This window comes from Podarcis vaucheri (genome assembly GCF_965113315.1).
Source record: "Podarcis vaucheri genome assembly, chromosome: 11".
Classification (NCBI taxonomy): Eukaryota; Metazoa; Chordata; class Lepidosauria; order Squamata; family Lacertidae; genus Podarcis; species Podarcis vaucheri.
The window spans coordinates 65,754,138-65,770,038 of NC_138749.1; the positions used below are offsets into that span (position 1 = coordinate 65,754,138).

The 15,901-nt window shown below is 46.1% G+C and overlaps 1 protein-coding gene across 4 annotated transcripts in view; it reads right to left on the reverse strand.

Moving 5' to 3' along the window:
• Positions 1-10,318: 10,318 nt before the first annotated feature.
• PIP5K1B (phosphatidylinositol-4-phosphate 5-kinase type 1 beta) overlaps positions 10,319-15,901 on the reverse strand; it is a gene marked incomplete at its 3' end in the record, with an annotated part of 129,778 nt that continues 124,195 nt past the window's right edge. For 3 of the 4 annotated variants that reach the window (XM_082241592.1, XM_082241593.1, XM_082241591.1), the window contains one exon: positions 10,319-10,871. In XM_082241592.1, coding sequence (XP_082097718.1) covers positions 10,869-10,871 — 3 coding nt within the window. Of the gene's footprint in view, positions 10,872-12,053; positions 12,702-15,901 lie in introns of those variants that run through there. The other variant, XM_082241594.1, reaches the window with a different exon arrangement.

Consider the following 15,901-nt stretch of genomic DNA (forward strand, 5'->3'; position numbering starts at 1 on the left):
GCAGGCCCCGTCCCCTAGGCCAGATGGAATTGGCAGAAAGGGAGCGGTCCTCCCAGCACTCACGCAAGCAGCAGCACCAGCCGTTGTGTCCTGGAGGCCTCTCCCAGACCTCTTATGCTGTGGCGATGAATGCAGGCCCCGCCCCCTAGACCAGATGGAGTTGGCAGAAAGGGAGCGGTCCTCCCAGCACTCACGCAAGCAGCAGCACCAGCAGTCGTGTCCCGGAGGCCTCTCCCAGGCCTCTTATGCTGTGGCGATGAATGCAGGCCCCGCCCCCTAGGCCAGATGGAGTTGGCAGAAAGGGAGCGGTCCTCCCAGCACTCACACAAGCAGCAGCACCAGCAGTCGTGTCCCGGAGGCCTCTCCCAGGCCTCTTATGCTGTGGCGATGAATGCAGGCCCCGCCCCCTAGGCCGGATGGAGTTGGCAGGAGAGGGAGCGGTCTTCCCAGCACTCACGAAGCAGCAACAGCAGTCGTGTCCCGGAGGCCTCTCCCAGACCTCTTATGCTGTGGCGATGAATGCAGGCCCCGCCCCCTAGGCCGGATGGAGTTGGCAGGAGAGGGAGCGGTCTTCCCAGCACTCACGAAGCAGCAACAGCAGTCGTGTCCCGGAGGCCTCTCCCAGACCTCTTATGCTGTGGCGATGAATGCAGGCCCCGCCCCCTAGGCCGGATGGAGTTGGCAGGAGAGGGAGCGGTCTTCCCAGCACTCACGAAGCAGCAACAGCAGTCGTGTCCCGGAGGCCTCTCCCAGGCCTCTTATGCTGTGGCGATGAATGCAGGCCCCGCCCCCTAGGCCGGATGGAGTTGGCAGGAGAGGGAGCGGTCTTCCCAGCACTCACGAAGCAGCAACAGCAGTCGTGTCCCGGAGGCCTCTCCCAGACCTCTTATGCTGTGGCGATGAATGCAGGCCCCGCCCCCTAGGCCGGATGGAGTTGGCAGGAGAGGGAGCGGTCTTCCCAGCACTCACGAAGCAGCAACAGCAGTCGTGTCCCGGAGGCCTCTCCCAGACCTCTTATGCTGTGGCGATGAATGCAGGCCCCGCCCCCTAGGCCGGATGGAGTTGGCAGGAGAGGGAGCGGTCTTCCCAGCACTCACGAAGCAGCAACAGCAGTCGTGTCCCGGAGGCCTCTCCCAGGCCTCTTATGCTGTGGCGATGAATGCAGGCCCCGCCCCCTAGGCCGGATGGAGTTGGCAGGAGAGGGAGCGGTCTTCCCAGCACTCACGAAGCAGCAACAGCAGTCGTGTCCCGGAGGCCTCTCCCAGGCCTCTTATGCTGTGGCGATGAATGCAGGCCCCGCCCCCTAGGCCAGATGGAGTTGGCAGAAAGGGAGCGGTCCTCCCAGCACTCACGCAAGCAGCAGCACCAGCAGTCTAATACTTGCTTAGTTATTTTACATATTTCTCGTATGGCTGTTGTCCAGAATAGTTGGATTTTGGGGCACTCCCACCACATGTGGAGGTATGTGCCTGTGGAGGCGCACCCTCTCCAGCATTTTGGTGAGGTTCCTAGACATATTAGCATTATTTTCCGTGGTGTTAGGTACCACCTGTAGGTGAGTTTCAGAGTGAGTTCTTTTCTTTTCGTTGATATGGATATAAAGGGGGTTTAGACCACATTCTGGTCCATTGAGTGGGGATAATCTCATAGCCTATGTCATTCTCCCATTGTTTTTTGATTGCGTCTAGGGGGTTTGTGGGATTTTGGAGTAGTATTTTGTATATTGCGGATACCATCCCTTTACTGTTTCCCTTTGTTGTTAGGAGGAGGTTTGCGAAGGTTGTCAGGGGCCTAGTTGTTGTTGATTTTATATATATATATATATATATATGCTTTCGTAGATTTTCACGGGTACAGGAATGCAGGTTTTGGTGTCTTCGGGTGTCTTCCCGTGTAAGAGTCGGGGTGTCTGTGCGACGTTTCGACGAGGTCTCACTCGTCATCTTCAGGCTGGTGCTTTCGGCTTCTTGTTACTGGAACAGAGCAGAGTCTGGTGTTTGAGTTCCTATAAATACTGTTGAGGGGTGTGGTGTATAGCATTGGAAGCTATACACCACACCCCTCAACAGTATTTATAGGAACTCAAACACCAGACTCTGCTCTGTTCCAGTAACAAGAAGCCGAAAGCACCAGCCTGAAGATGACGAGTGAGACCTCGTCGAAACGTCGCACAGACACCCCGACTCTTACACGGGAAGACACCCGAAGACACCAAAACCTGCATATATATATATATATATATATATATATATATATATATGCTTTCGTAGATTTTCACGGGTACAGGAATGTAGGTTTTGGTGTCTTCGGGTGTCTTCCCGTGTAAGAGTCGGGGTGTCTGTGCGACGTTTCGACGAGGTCTCACTCGTCATCTTCAGGCTGGTGCTTTCGGCTTCTTGTTACTGGAACAGAGCAGAGTCTGGTGTTTGAGTTCCTATAAATACTGTTGAGGGGTGTGGTGTATAGCCTCCAACGTTCTGGGCAGAGAGGAAGTTCCTAGATTAGTGTGCCTTTTCTTCTTTTGTTCCTTAATTACTTGAGGGATATCTTGAGTGATTTCATGAGTGATATTCTGAATACCACTGGGTGGGTCATTAAGTGTAGATTAGTTGCTAAAGCTTTCGTGTCTTGACCTCTTGAGCTTGTGAAGAGTTTTTCTGAGAAGATGGCTGTGCTGCATTTAGTTGTGCTCTGGCTTGGCTTCGTGTATAGGGGCGAGCTGTAATTTTGTGCCTTGTGCCAGCCAGATCTGTGTAGGGATTGCAGGGGGGTGCAGCATCCGGAGGTGCCACTATAGTTTGGCTACTGGATGGAGTCTGTAATATGTCTGTGGAGAGGGTCTGGGTTTGGGTCTGGTGTGGTTGATTGGTGACGGCGTTCTGTGTGCCTCTGGTTCTGGTGTCGGTTTTTGTGGGGAGGGCTAATTTCCAGATGTCAGGCAGGCGGGACGTGTCGTCACGCTTGTTCATGTTGTGAGGGTGTTTCTCTATCTCGATGGCTTCCATGATTATTCTCTTGTGGTGATGTTCCATGTTAAAGAGCAATTTGGAATCTGCAAAATTAATTTCGTGTCCTGTTTCTTTCATGTGTTGGAAAAGAGAGGAAGTTTTTTCTTCTTTTTTGACGGCATTCTTGTGTTCTGCGATACGTGCATTTATTCGTCTGTTTGTTTGTCCAATGTACGTGGCTGGGCAGACTTTGCAGGGTATTTCATAGACCCCTTGGTTTTCGAGCTGGATTTTGTCTTTTGGGTTTCTGAGGATATTGGCTATTTTTTGGTTGGTGCAGAAGGCTGTTTTGATATTGTGTTTATGGAGGATTTTGCTAATTTTGTCTGTAGTGCCCTTGATATAAGGAAGGAGGGCCATGCCATTGTTTTCTTGTTGTTTCATTGTTTTCTAAACCAAACCAACAAAGATCTGCTCACTCTTCACCTCAAACTATGTAACAAAATCCACCCTGCACTCTGGGACAAATGCAAACAACTAGCCGTCTGGAGAGCTGAAACTGAGACCTCACATAAGACAGACAGACACACCAACAAACTCTACAAACTAGAGAAACGCCAGAAGCCCAGCCACCCTCCACAACAACCCATGAAACAAACAGTACATAACATATCAGACAGGATCCTCACCCCAACTGAAACCAAAGTACTCTCCAAAGGTTTCAACTTTGCAGTCGCCCCGAGACGCATCCCCACGGAAAACATCATATGCGGAGTCGAAGCTAGCCTGACCAAAATCGACCCAGATGAAGCCAATAAAATCAGACTTGAAGTCACCAACATCCTCTGCTCCAGCAAACCACCCAGAAGCAATTTACACAAAGAAGAACAGAAAGCACTCACCAACCTGAGAAAAGACAACAACATAATCATTCTCCCAGCAGACAAAGGCAACGCTACTGTTGTGATGAACACATCGGACTACCAAGCAAAACTATCAAATCTACTCCAAGACCCTACCTACCAACCTATAAAAACAGATCCCACCACCTATCTGGAAAAAACCACCAAATCCAAAATAAAAGCCTCTCCTATCAGTGAAGAAATCCAGCTAAGAATCATCCCCAGAGAAAAATCATCCAGATGCCCCAAACTCTACGGTCTCCCCAAGATACACAAAGAAGGAACACCACTCAGACCAATAGTCAGCTCCATAGGCTCACCTCTACAAAATCTCGCTAAATTTCTCGCTAAGCAACTTCAGCCCTATGCAGAATCCATCGCTTCACACGTTACTAACTCCTTCCAGTTCATAGAAACAATAAAGAAGCAATACCTACATCCCGATGACCTACTTGTGAGCTTCGATGTTGTATCTCTCTTCACTCAAGTGCCCATTAATGAAGCCTTGACAGCCATTCAAAACAAATACAATCCCCCCAAATACATTCTGGACCTGACCAACCACTGCCTAACCAACACGTACTTCATCCACAATGGACAAAGATACAAACAGATAGAAGGAGCACCTATGGGATCACCCCTCTCACCGGTCATCGCAAATTTGTACATGGAACACTTTGAAACCAATGCTTTAGACAAGTCAGAACACAAACCCAAACTTTGGCTCAGATATGTTGACGACACCTTTGTAATTTGGCCACACGGGAAAGAAAAACTAGATAGCTTCCTCACACATCTCAACAGCCTGCACCCCAAAATACAATTCACTATGGAAATAGAAGACAACAACCAACTCCCCTTTCTTGACGTCCTAATCTACAAAAAACCTGATGGCTCCCTAGGACACACTATCTACCGGAAAAAAACACACACCAACCGCTACTTACATGCACAATCACACCACCACCCTGCACAAATAAACTCCGTAGCCAAGACTCTCATCTCCAGAACCAAACGCCTGGCTGACAAAGACCACTTGACAACTGAGTTACAGAATCTCTCAAATGTGTTAATCGCCAATGGATACCAGAAAAACAAGGTTACGAAGCTAATCCAAAAAGAAACACCCCCCAAAAACCAAGACACAGAAGAAAACAATGGCATGGCCCTCCTTCCTTATATCAAGGGCACTACAGACAAAATTAGCAAAATCCTCCATAAACACAATATCAAAACAGCCTTCTGCACCAACCAAAAAATAGCCAATATCCTCAGAAACCCAAAAGACAAAATCCAGCTCGAAAACCAAGGGGTCTATGAAATACCCTGCAAAGTCTGCCCAGCCACGTACATTGGACAAACAAACAGACGAATAAATGCACGTATCGCAGAACACAAGAATGCCGTCAAAAAAGAAGAAAAAACTTCCTCTCTTTTCCAACACATGAAAGAAACAGGACACGAAATTAATTTTGCAGATTCCAAATTGCTCTTTAACATGGAACATCACCACAAGAGAATAATCATGGAAGCCATCGAGATAGAGAAACACCCTCACAACATGAACAAGCGTGACGACACGTCCCGCCTGCCTGACATCTGGAAATTAGCCCTCCCCACAAAAACCGACACCAGAACCAGAGGCACACAGAACGCCGTCACCAATCAACCACACCAGACCCAAACCCAGACCCTCTCCACAGACATATTACAGACTCCATCCAGTAGCCAAACTATAGTGGCACCTCCGGATGCTGCACCCCCCTGCAATCCCTACACAGATCTGGCTGGCACAAGGCACAAAATTACAGCTCGCCCCTATACACGAAGCCAAGCCAGAGCACAACTAAATGCAGCACAGCCATCTTCTCAGAAAAACTCTTCACAAGCTCAAGAGGTCAAGACACGAAAGCTTTAGCAACTAATCTACACTTAATGACCCACCCAGTGGTATTCAGAATATCACTCATGAAATCACTCAAGATATCCCTCAAGTAATTAAGGAACAAAAGAAGAAAAGGCACACTAATCTAGGAACTTCCTCTCTGCCCAGAACGTTGGAGGCTATACACCACACCCCTCAACAGTATTTATAGGAACTCAAACACCAGACTCTGCTCTGTTCCAGTAACAAGAAGCCGAAAGCACCAGCCTGAAGATGACGAGTGAGACCTCGTCGAAACGTCGCCCAGACACCCCGACTCTTACACGGGAAGACACCCGAAGACACCAAAACCTGCATATATATATATATATATAAAACCCCGCCCATCTGGCTGGGTTTCCCCAGCCACTCTGGGCCAAAAATACACTAAAATGTTGGGTTGTTTAAGAGGGCATGTAGTTAGTTGGTGTTGTGTTAAGAAGAAGAAGAAGAGTTTGGATTTGATATCCCGCCTTTCACTCCCCTTCAGGAGTCTCAAAGCGGCTAACATTCTCCTTTCCCTTCCTCCCCCACAACAAACACTCTGTGAGGTGAGTGGGGCTGAGAGACTTCAAAGAAGTGCGACTAGCCCAAGGTCACCCAGCAGCTGCAGGTGGAGGAGCGGAGACGCGAACCCGGTTACCCAGATTACGAGACTACCGCTCTTAACCACTACACTACACTGGCTCTCCAGGGCATTTGGGTGTCTTCTAGTTTGTCTTGTATTTCTTGTGTTGACAAAGGTTTGTTATTTCTATAGAAGTCTATTAGGCGATATAAGCCTTTGGCTTGCCAGGTTTTTATCTGGAGGTTTTGTGCTGCATGGTGGGATAATGGGTGGTGTGCCAGGGGGATTAGTGGGGATGGGGTTGGGAATAGTTTGCCTACTCCTTCTTTCCATGCTTTGAGCATGGTCTGTGTGTATCTGTTAAGTGTTGTGGGAATTTTCTTTAGTTTGTTTGGGAGGGGTGGGTATACTGTGGTGCAGGTATTTTCAATTGTGTCCCTCTCTAGGTGTACCCATTGTTTTGTCTCATCTTCTAGTATATATGGGATTATATGGCGTATTTGGTTGGCAATGTAATATGCTTCTATGTTGGGGGTTCCCCATCCTCCTTCTGAGGTGGGGAGGTGCAGGTATTTGGGGCTTATTCTTGGTTTTTTATGTGAGAAGATAAAAGAGTGTAGTTTTCTCTGCCAACTGCGGAGTTGGGTTGGGGGGGGATCCAGATTGGGAGGGTTTGGAATAGGTAGGTTAGTTTTGGGAGGATGATCATTTTGATCATGGCTATTTTGTCTGAGAGAGTGAAATTCATGTTGTTCCATCTTTTTAGGTTTTGTTAATTTGTCGCCACAGGGGCTTGTAGTTATGGAGGTACAATTTATTGAGGTTTCTGGTTATTTGTACCCCTAGGTATCTGAACTTGGTGTGGCACAGTTTTATTTTGGTGACCTTCGTGAGTTCTTTTTGGGTGTGAGGAGGGGTGTTGAAGCACATAGCTTCTGACTTTGTAAAATTCACCTGTAGGCCCGACACCATTGCAAATGTGTTGAGTTTTCTGATTAGGGAGGTTGCTGTGTTTATGGGGTCTGGTGTTGTGACCATTAGGTTGTCTGCAAAGAGCCCTAATTTATAGGTTCTGCCTTTTATTTCCACTCCCTTGATGTCTGTGGCTGCTCGGATCTGGATTGCTAGAGGTTCCAGAGAAAGGATTAATAGGAAGGGAGACAGTGGGCAGCCTTGTTTTGTTCCTCTTTAGATATTAGAGTCCATACTGTTGGTCCTACATTTTTCTGAGCCTTGGGAGTACAGTGGTACCGTGGGTTTCAAACTTAATTCGTTCCGGAGGTCCGTTCTTAACCCAAAACCATTCTTAACCTGAGGTGCACTTTCGCTAATGGGGCCTCCTGCTGCCGCCGCGCAGCCAGCACGTGATTTCCGTTCTCATCCTGGGGCAACGTTCTCAACCCGAGGTACTACTTCTGGGTTAGCAGAGTTTGTAACCCGAAGTGTTTGTAACCCGAGGTACCACTGTATATTTGTTTGAGGATTTGTAAGATGTTGGGGCCAAATTTCATGTTAGTTAGTACTGCTAGTATGTATTTCCACTCCAAGCAATCAAAGGCTTTGAGGATGTCTAGGGACATAATTGTCAATGGGAGTTTGGTTGCCTTGCTGTGTTCGATCAGGTTCAGTAGTTTCCTGATGGGGTCTGTTATATTGCGGCCAGGGACAAAGCCAGTCTGGTCTGGGGCTATGAACTTGGGTAGGAAGATTTTTAGGCGGTTGGCCAAGATTGATGTGAAGATCTTGTAGTCTTGGTTTATTAATGAGATTGGGCGGTATGATTCGACTTTGAGGCTGTCTTTTAGTGGTTTTGGGATGGAGACTATTTTGGAGTGGGTCCAGGTTTTGGGGATCGGCCAGCACTGTTTGCCATCTCCCTGTTTGGTGTCATCTCAATCTCCCGATTGGTTTTGGTTTGAGGTCTATTTGGCGTCCTCTTGGAGTAGGGCGTGTTGCGGTTCGAAGTTGTAGCAGTGGTGGTTCCTGGGTGTTGTTGGGTTGCTGAGCTGATCAGGCATTGTTGACTGGTGGCTTTTACAGAGCGTTCAAAATTAGGTGGCCATTTGTGTTACTTCTAGACTGTGTTTTAAGAGCTTCTCTGGGGTTTCCATAGTCACCTCAGCAGTGTCGCCAAAGTGGGGGGGGGGTCAGGTAAGCAGAGAAGCGGATAGACCATCAGACAGACAGTTCACATAGAGGGAGGGGTTAGCAGGCAGAGATGTGCGAGATCAGAGGAGTGGGGCCAGGGGAAATGTGTGTTTAGGAGGGGTTGTATATACACAAAAGGGGTACTGGGGTCCAGTTAAGGTGGAGGGTGGGGTTGGGGATGCGTTCAGAACCAGAACCAGACAGACAGGCTATATGTAAAGGGTGGGGGGAGAAGGAGGAAGGAGAGGAAGAAGAGAAAGAACAAAACGGGGGAGGAGAGGGGTGGGAGGAGGGGGAAATTGGAGTAAAATAAAAGGGGGAAAGAGACAGAAAGAGAGGAGGAAAGAGAGAGAAGGAGAGATGGTAAATTTACTTTAAAGAGAGCAGGGGAGGGGGATGGAGAAAGGGAGGGGGAAAGAGAAAGAGAAGGAAGAGGAGGGTGGGAAGAAGAAGAAGAAAAGAGAAAAAAGGGAGGGGTGGGGGGAGAGAGAGGGAACTGTGGGGCTGGTGGTGGTATGGGGAAAGAGGTCTTGTTTTAAAAGAGGGGGTGGGGGGAGAAAGGGCTCCCCCCTCAAAGCAAACTGACAATGGGTAAAAAGGGGGGTTTGATTTAAAAAAAAACAAAACAAAACAAAAGTGATAGAAAACAAAAATGGGGGTGGAGAGTAAAAAGGGGGAAATATGAGGAAAAATAAGCAAAAAGGAGCTGAGGGAAGGGATTTAAGGAGAGTATTTATATGCTGAGGAAGTAAAATAGAGATGAAATAAAAGAAGTTGGAAGGAAAGAGGACAACTACAACAAAAAAGGTCCCCCCCTTTTTGGGGGGAGTGGAGAGTGTGATTTAAGTAATATATGGATGTATTTAAAAAAAGGTAATAGAAATTTAGTAGAGGGACTGAAGACTTAGGGGGGGAAAGGGGGGTTGTTTTGTGTTGTTGTTTTTAAAATAAGGTTAGAATATATGAGGGGGAAGGGGGGAATTTATGTATTAAAAAATAGGTGGAGATGAAAATAGTAATATAAGAATATTATTATTTTCAAAAAGAAGAAAGAAAATTCTTTTAAAAACAAAAAACCAATAAAAAATTAAAATTAAAATAGAAAATGTTTTCCCCTTCTTCTTCCTTCCCTTTAAAAAAAACAAAACAACAACAAAAAACACAAACAACAACAACAACAACAACAACTACAAAAAACACTCCCTTAAAAATACAAAAAAGATCCTTTTTCTTTTCTTTTCCCTCAAAAATTGAAAATACAGTGGTACCTTGGGTTACATATGCTTCAGGTTACAGACTCTGCTAACCCAGAAATAGTGCTTCAGGTTAGGAACTTTGCTTCAGGATGAGAACAGAAATCGTGCTCTGGCGGCGCGGCAGCAGCGGGAGGCCCCATTGGCTAAAGTGGTGCTTCAGGTTAAGAACAGTTTCAGGTTAAGAACAGACCTCCGGAAGGAATTAAGTACTTAACCTGAGGTACCACTGTAGAGGGAAGCAAGGTCTTTTTCAATGGGCTTCTCTTTGGGCTCCGGCTTGCTTTTTCGTCATCATCTATTGTCACACATAAGGGGTCAAGAAAATACTTCTTGCGAGTTATGGGATTTGCTCAAGAAGATAAGCATCAGGATTATCCGCAACACTTGTTTTGAGAACAAAATACTTTATTTTTTGTCAATAAAACTATAGTTTACAGTAGAATATACTAAATAAATTATGTAATTTTGTCCTTTACAAGCAATATATCTAATCACAGATATGTCAAAGACAATATATGTACACAACATAAGGCCTTGTTATAAATAGCTTCTTTTTCATTTCACTAATAAACAGTGAAAATTTCTTTATAGAAGATAGCTTTCCATAAACTATGTGCAAACATATTACACTAACCCATGTATGAAATTAATAGGTGAGCAATTATAATTCTGGGGGAAAGCAGAATTGATTTACATAATATTCACCACTGTGATGATGATGACTCTTTAAATAGGCAAAGCAGATTACATATTTGTGCATAATCACTGAATACATGCAAATAAAAAAATCATGTGAGAGACAATAGGAAAATATTACTTCCAAGCCCTGAAAAGATAATTGGCAATAGAAGAAAGAGCAGCTTAAGTACAATGTATGCAGTTCTTCACAGTTTGACAACAGCACATCCTAGCAAAGTGTGAAATGTTTCCTTTCACATCTGCTGAGTCCAAGGTAGCATTTCTAGGCTTCAAGAATCCTCTGTTTTCACAGAGGCTCTGCTGCTTATGACTTTTTGTTTCCTAGGCTCAGCAAATTTTTCCTTGTAAATCAGGAGTGCAGAAAGTGCTTCTCTTCAAATATTCTCATTCTTAAAATTCATCTTTTTCTTATTTTATGATCTATTACTAAACAAAAGAAATAAAAAATTAATTTTTTTCTCCAACAAACAAACAAAACTTGTTAACACCCCCCTTCACTATCAATATTGGTTAATACAACATCTATTTTCTTCCTTCTTATGTTAGGTTTCCCAACTATACAACATTTCATATTTTTCGACCATCATAACTCAGTCTCATTGTATGGACAACACAGAATGTGTTCAGAACACCCCAAAGGCCTTTTGCAGTTTTATCTGCTACAGTCAGTCCTTTTTTCTGGGGCTTTTCAGTACCAGCAAACTTTTTTTCAAGAAGATAAGTTCTGTCTGGCTACGGTCCTTTATGTTTACCATTCCCAATCCCAAAGTAGCGTTCCAATGAAATCAATACAACTTCCTGTAGGATGCTTAAAGCTAAATTTCCCGAATATCTGAATTAGATACCTCTGTGGCAACTGTTACATTCAGCTTCCAATCTACTACCGTATTGGCCTGAATACTGTATAAGCCTCACTTTCCCCCCAAATTCCAACCGTGAAAAGTTAAAAGTGCGGCTTAAATTTGCGACCTTACAAAAACTGGCTTTTACGATATTGTTGCTGAAACAGACATATGGTAAAACGGAATGGGTGTGAGTGCTGGCAGAATTTTAAGGGAGCGGCTCATATTCAGATATTGTCTTTTTTTCTTTTCCCCTCCTTGAATTTTAAAGGTGTGGCTTATATTTGGATGCAGCTTATATTTGGGCCAATATGGTATATTGTTATAGATGGGGGGCTAAATCCTAGAAATTAATAAATGGTCGGATTTTGATTATTTGCGATCTGAAGGGAGAAATACTGCAGAGGAATTCCTGGGCTAGCCTTTGCAAAAGCAACCTGGCCAAGTTAGGGCCATTAAGAAACAATACAGAGCCACTGAGAGCCATTGGCAATGCAGGAGAGCCGCTCCCCCCTTGCCCTTGATATAAATTTTGTTGCATTAAGCCAAATAAACATGTTAAATGCTAAATCGGCATAAACTGAAATGCTTCAGAATAATTAGGCATAGCCAGGATTTGGGGGGGGGCAGGACTTTTGTTGGGGGGAGTAGAACCGACATGATTGTTCATTTAGTTAAGTATTTCTATTGTTTTACTTGATGGGGGGGGCAGCTGACGCCCATGGATGGGGCTTTAAATCAATTTTTATAAAATGTTTTAAAAAAGAAAAATGTTCAATTTTTATAGTTCAACTTGAACTCCTTATTTCAAGGAAAAACAAGTTTAAAAATGGAACATATCTAATCATATTAACAAGGAAACAAATGTTGTGCACCATGTTAAAAATCTGATCATGCTTAAGGACTCTCAACAACTACAAATTGCACTCAGAATGTGGCACAAGGCATAGGGGGCAAACTGTGCTGCATAATTAGATAATGTACAAGATATTTTCAAAGGATTCTGCACAGAACATTATTTACTGATTCTACATGAATAGAAGTATTGTGGCACAGACTAGAGAATTTCATGCAGCTGCATATGGACCATAAAATATACCGTTCCTCACTGATCAATGAGTTTAATCACAACGCAGTTGGCAGTGGGGATGCTCAATGTGAAGCTACTGCTGTATTCTTCACTAACCTCCGAAGTCAGGCCAGTTTGCTAGCAGGAGCAATCTTAGGCACCAATATTTTTAGAGTCTCCAACAAAAAATGTACAGTCAGAAAGGAACACCCTAAGGTCCCTTTCAATGTCAGAGAGGACGCAGGGACATGTATAAACAACTCACACTGCAAAAAGATCCTTGTGTGCATTCTCTTGACTCATGCAATAGGTTGGAATGATTAAAAGTCCAGGACCAGTCCTGAACTGAAGACAGGGTTGAAATCTTGTTAAGCTATGTACAGTCATACCTCGGGTTACAAATGCTTCAGGTTGCATTTTTTTGGGTTACGGACTGCCGAAACCCAGAAGTACCGGAACGGGTTACTTCCAGGTTTTGGCGGTCGCGCATGTGCAGAAGCGCCGAATTGCAACCCGCACATGCGCAGATGCGGGTTGCAAATGCGCATCCCGCATGGATCACGTTCGCAACCCGAGCATCCACTGTATTTCCTTTCACTCTAAAAGTAATATTCCACAACTGTGAAATTATGACTCTGCTAAAGAAGGACAAAGATACAGAAATTTTATTACTGGACCAGTTCTTACACACTGGAGAAGAAAAAACCTTTCTTCCTGTTAAGTGCACTTATTAAGGCTCTGTCTCCCAGATGACAGTGAAACCACTCTCACTGCTATAAAATATCTCAAGCCAAGGTTAAGACAACTGGAATTAAGATACTGTACGGTCATATGGATATCACTTGTGAAAGACAATAAAATTCTTTCCTTTTCATAATGCCCTATATTCACAATGCTTTCTTACTATAACAATAGTTTTTGACCTACATATTTTTCAGAGTTTGTTTGTTTTATACCAACAGGTTAATTAGATTTCCAAAAACTGTACATTTAAAAAACCTCTGGACAAAAGTGATTTATATCAAAGTGACAAATCTATAAAGACTTTTTAACACCAGATTTATGAAACTAATCAATGTAATCTGAAGTATTAGTACATTAGCATCAGGTAAGAAACAATATAAGATATCTATTTTTATACAGTGGTGCCTCGCAAGACGAAATTAATTTGTTCCGCAAATTTTTTCTTCTTGCGAGTTTTTCTTCTTGCGATGCACGGTTTCCCATAGGAATGCATTGAAAATCAATTAATGCGTTCCTAGGGAAACCGACTTCAGACCAGGTCCGGGGACAGTCTGTCCCCGGACCTCCTCTGAAGGCTGGGGGGGGGGGGACAAGGGCTTTTCTTCACACCCCCAGCATTTTAAAAAACCCTGGGACAGCGGAGGACTTCTCCGCTGTCCGGGGCGATCTTAAAATGCTGGCGGGCGGCATTTTAATATCGCCCCGGACAGCGGAGGACTTCTCCGCTGTCGGGGCGATTTAAAAGCCCCTGGGAAGGCAGGCAGGGGGGACAAAGACTTTTGCCCCCCGCCAGCCTTCAGAAGAGGTCCTGGCGGGGGCGAAAGTCTTTGCTCCCCCCGCCTGCCTTCAAAAGCTGTCCGGCCCAGGCTTCACGGACCTTTCTGCCAGCAGCGGCAGCGCTGCCGCTGCTGGCGGAGACTTGCCGGCATGCCGAAGCCTGCGCGCAGCGCGCCCAGGCTTCGCGGATCTCTCCGCCAGCAGCGGCAGCGCTGCCGCTGCTGGCGGAGACTTGCCGGCATGCAGAAGCCTGCACGCAGCGCGCCCAGGCTTCGCGGATCTCTCCGCCAGCAGCGGCAGCGCTGCCGCTGCTGGCGGAGACTTGCCGGCATGCCGAAGCCTGCGCGCAGCGCGCCCAGGCCTCGCGGATCTCTCCGCCAGCAGCGGCAGTGCTGCCACTGCTGGCGGAGACTTGCCGGCATGTCGAAGCCTGCGCGCAGCGCGCCCAGGCTTCGCGGATCTCTCCGCCAGCAGCGGCAGCGCTGCCGCTGCTGGCGGAGACTTGCCGGCATGCAGAAGCCTGCGCGCAGCGCGCCCAGGCTTCGCGGATCTCTCCGCCAGCAGCGGCAGCGCTGCCGCTGCTGGCGGACACTCTCCTGCCTTCAAAAGCCGTCCGGGATAGCAGGAAGCGCTTCCCTGCTATCCCGGACTGCTTTTAAAATGCTGGCGCTGGGGAGCAAAGCCTTTCGGCCCCCGCCAGCCTTCCTGGACCTCTTCTGAAGGCTGGAGGGGGGGGGAGAAAGGCTTTGCTCCCCACCACTAGCATTTAAAAGAGGTCCCCGGAGATTTCCCTATGGGCTTTCGTCTTGCGAAGCAAGCCCATAGGGAAATTCGTTTTGCGAAGCGCCTCCAAAACGGAAAACCCTTTCGTCTAGCGGGTTTTCCGTCTTGCGAGGCGTTCGTCTTGCGGGGTACCACTGTATATTGTTTTGAACTCTTGTGCCTGATTAACACTCAGAAGGTAAAGCCTTGCAGCTAAATACTTTTACTGAGCAGCCAGTCCAGAAAGGAGCATGCAACTCTTGTCATTTTAGAATCAGCAATAGGTGGCAGCATTGTGTTTGGAGAAAGAACATGAAACTTGTTTCCATATTCACAGAGGACTCAAAACAAACTACTTTAGAATCATAGAGTTGGAATAGACCACAAGGGCCATCGAGTCCAACCCCCTGCCAAGCAGGAAACACCATCAGAGCACTCCTGACATATGGTTGTCAAGCCTCTGCTTAAAGACCTCCAAAGTAGGAGACTCCACCACACTCCTTGGCAGCAAATTCCACTGTCAAACAGCTCTTACTGTCAGGAAGTTCTTCCTAATGTTTAGGTGGAATCTTCTTTCTTGTAGTTTGGATCCATTGCTCCGTGTCCGCTTCTCTAGAGCAGCAGAAAACAACCTTTCTTCCTCCTCTATGTGACATCCTTTTATATATTTGAACATGGCTATCATATCACCCCTTAACCTCCTCTTCTCCAGGCTAAACATGCCCAGCTCCCTTAGCCGTTCCTCATAAGGCATCGTTTCCAGGCCTTTGACCATTTTGGTTGCCCTCCTCTGGACACGTTCCAGTTTGTCAGTGTCCTTCTTGAACTGTGGCGCCCAGAACTGGACACAGTACTCCAGGTGAGGTCTGACCAGAGCAGAATACAGTGGCACTATTGCTTCCCTTGATCTAGATGCTATACTCCTATTGATGCAGCCCAGAATTGCATTGGCTTTTTTAGCTGCCGCGACACACTGTTGGCTCATGTCAAGTTTGTGTCAACCAAGACTCCTAGATCCTTTTCACATGTACTGCTCTCAAGCCAGGTGTCACCCATCTTGTATTTGTGCCTCTCATTTTTTTTGCCCAAGTGCAATACTTTACATTTCTCCCTGTTAAAGTTCATCTTGTTTGTTTTGGCCCAGTTCTCTAATCTGTCAAGGTGGTTTTGAAGTCTGATCCTGTCCTCTAGGGTGTTAGCCACCCCTCCCAGTTTGGTGTCATCTGCAAATTTGATCAGGATGCCCTTGAGTCCATCATCCA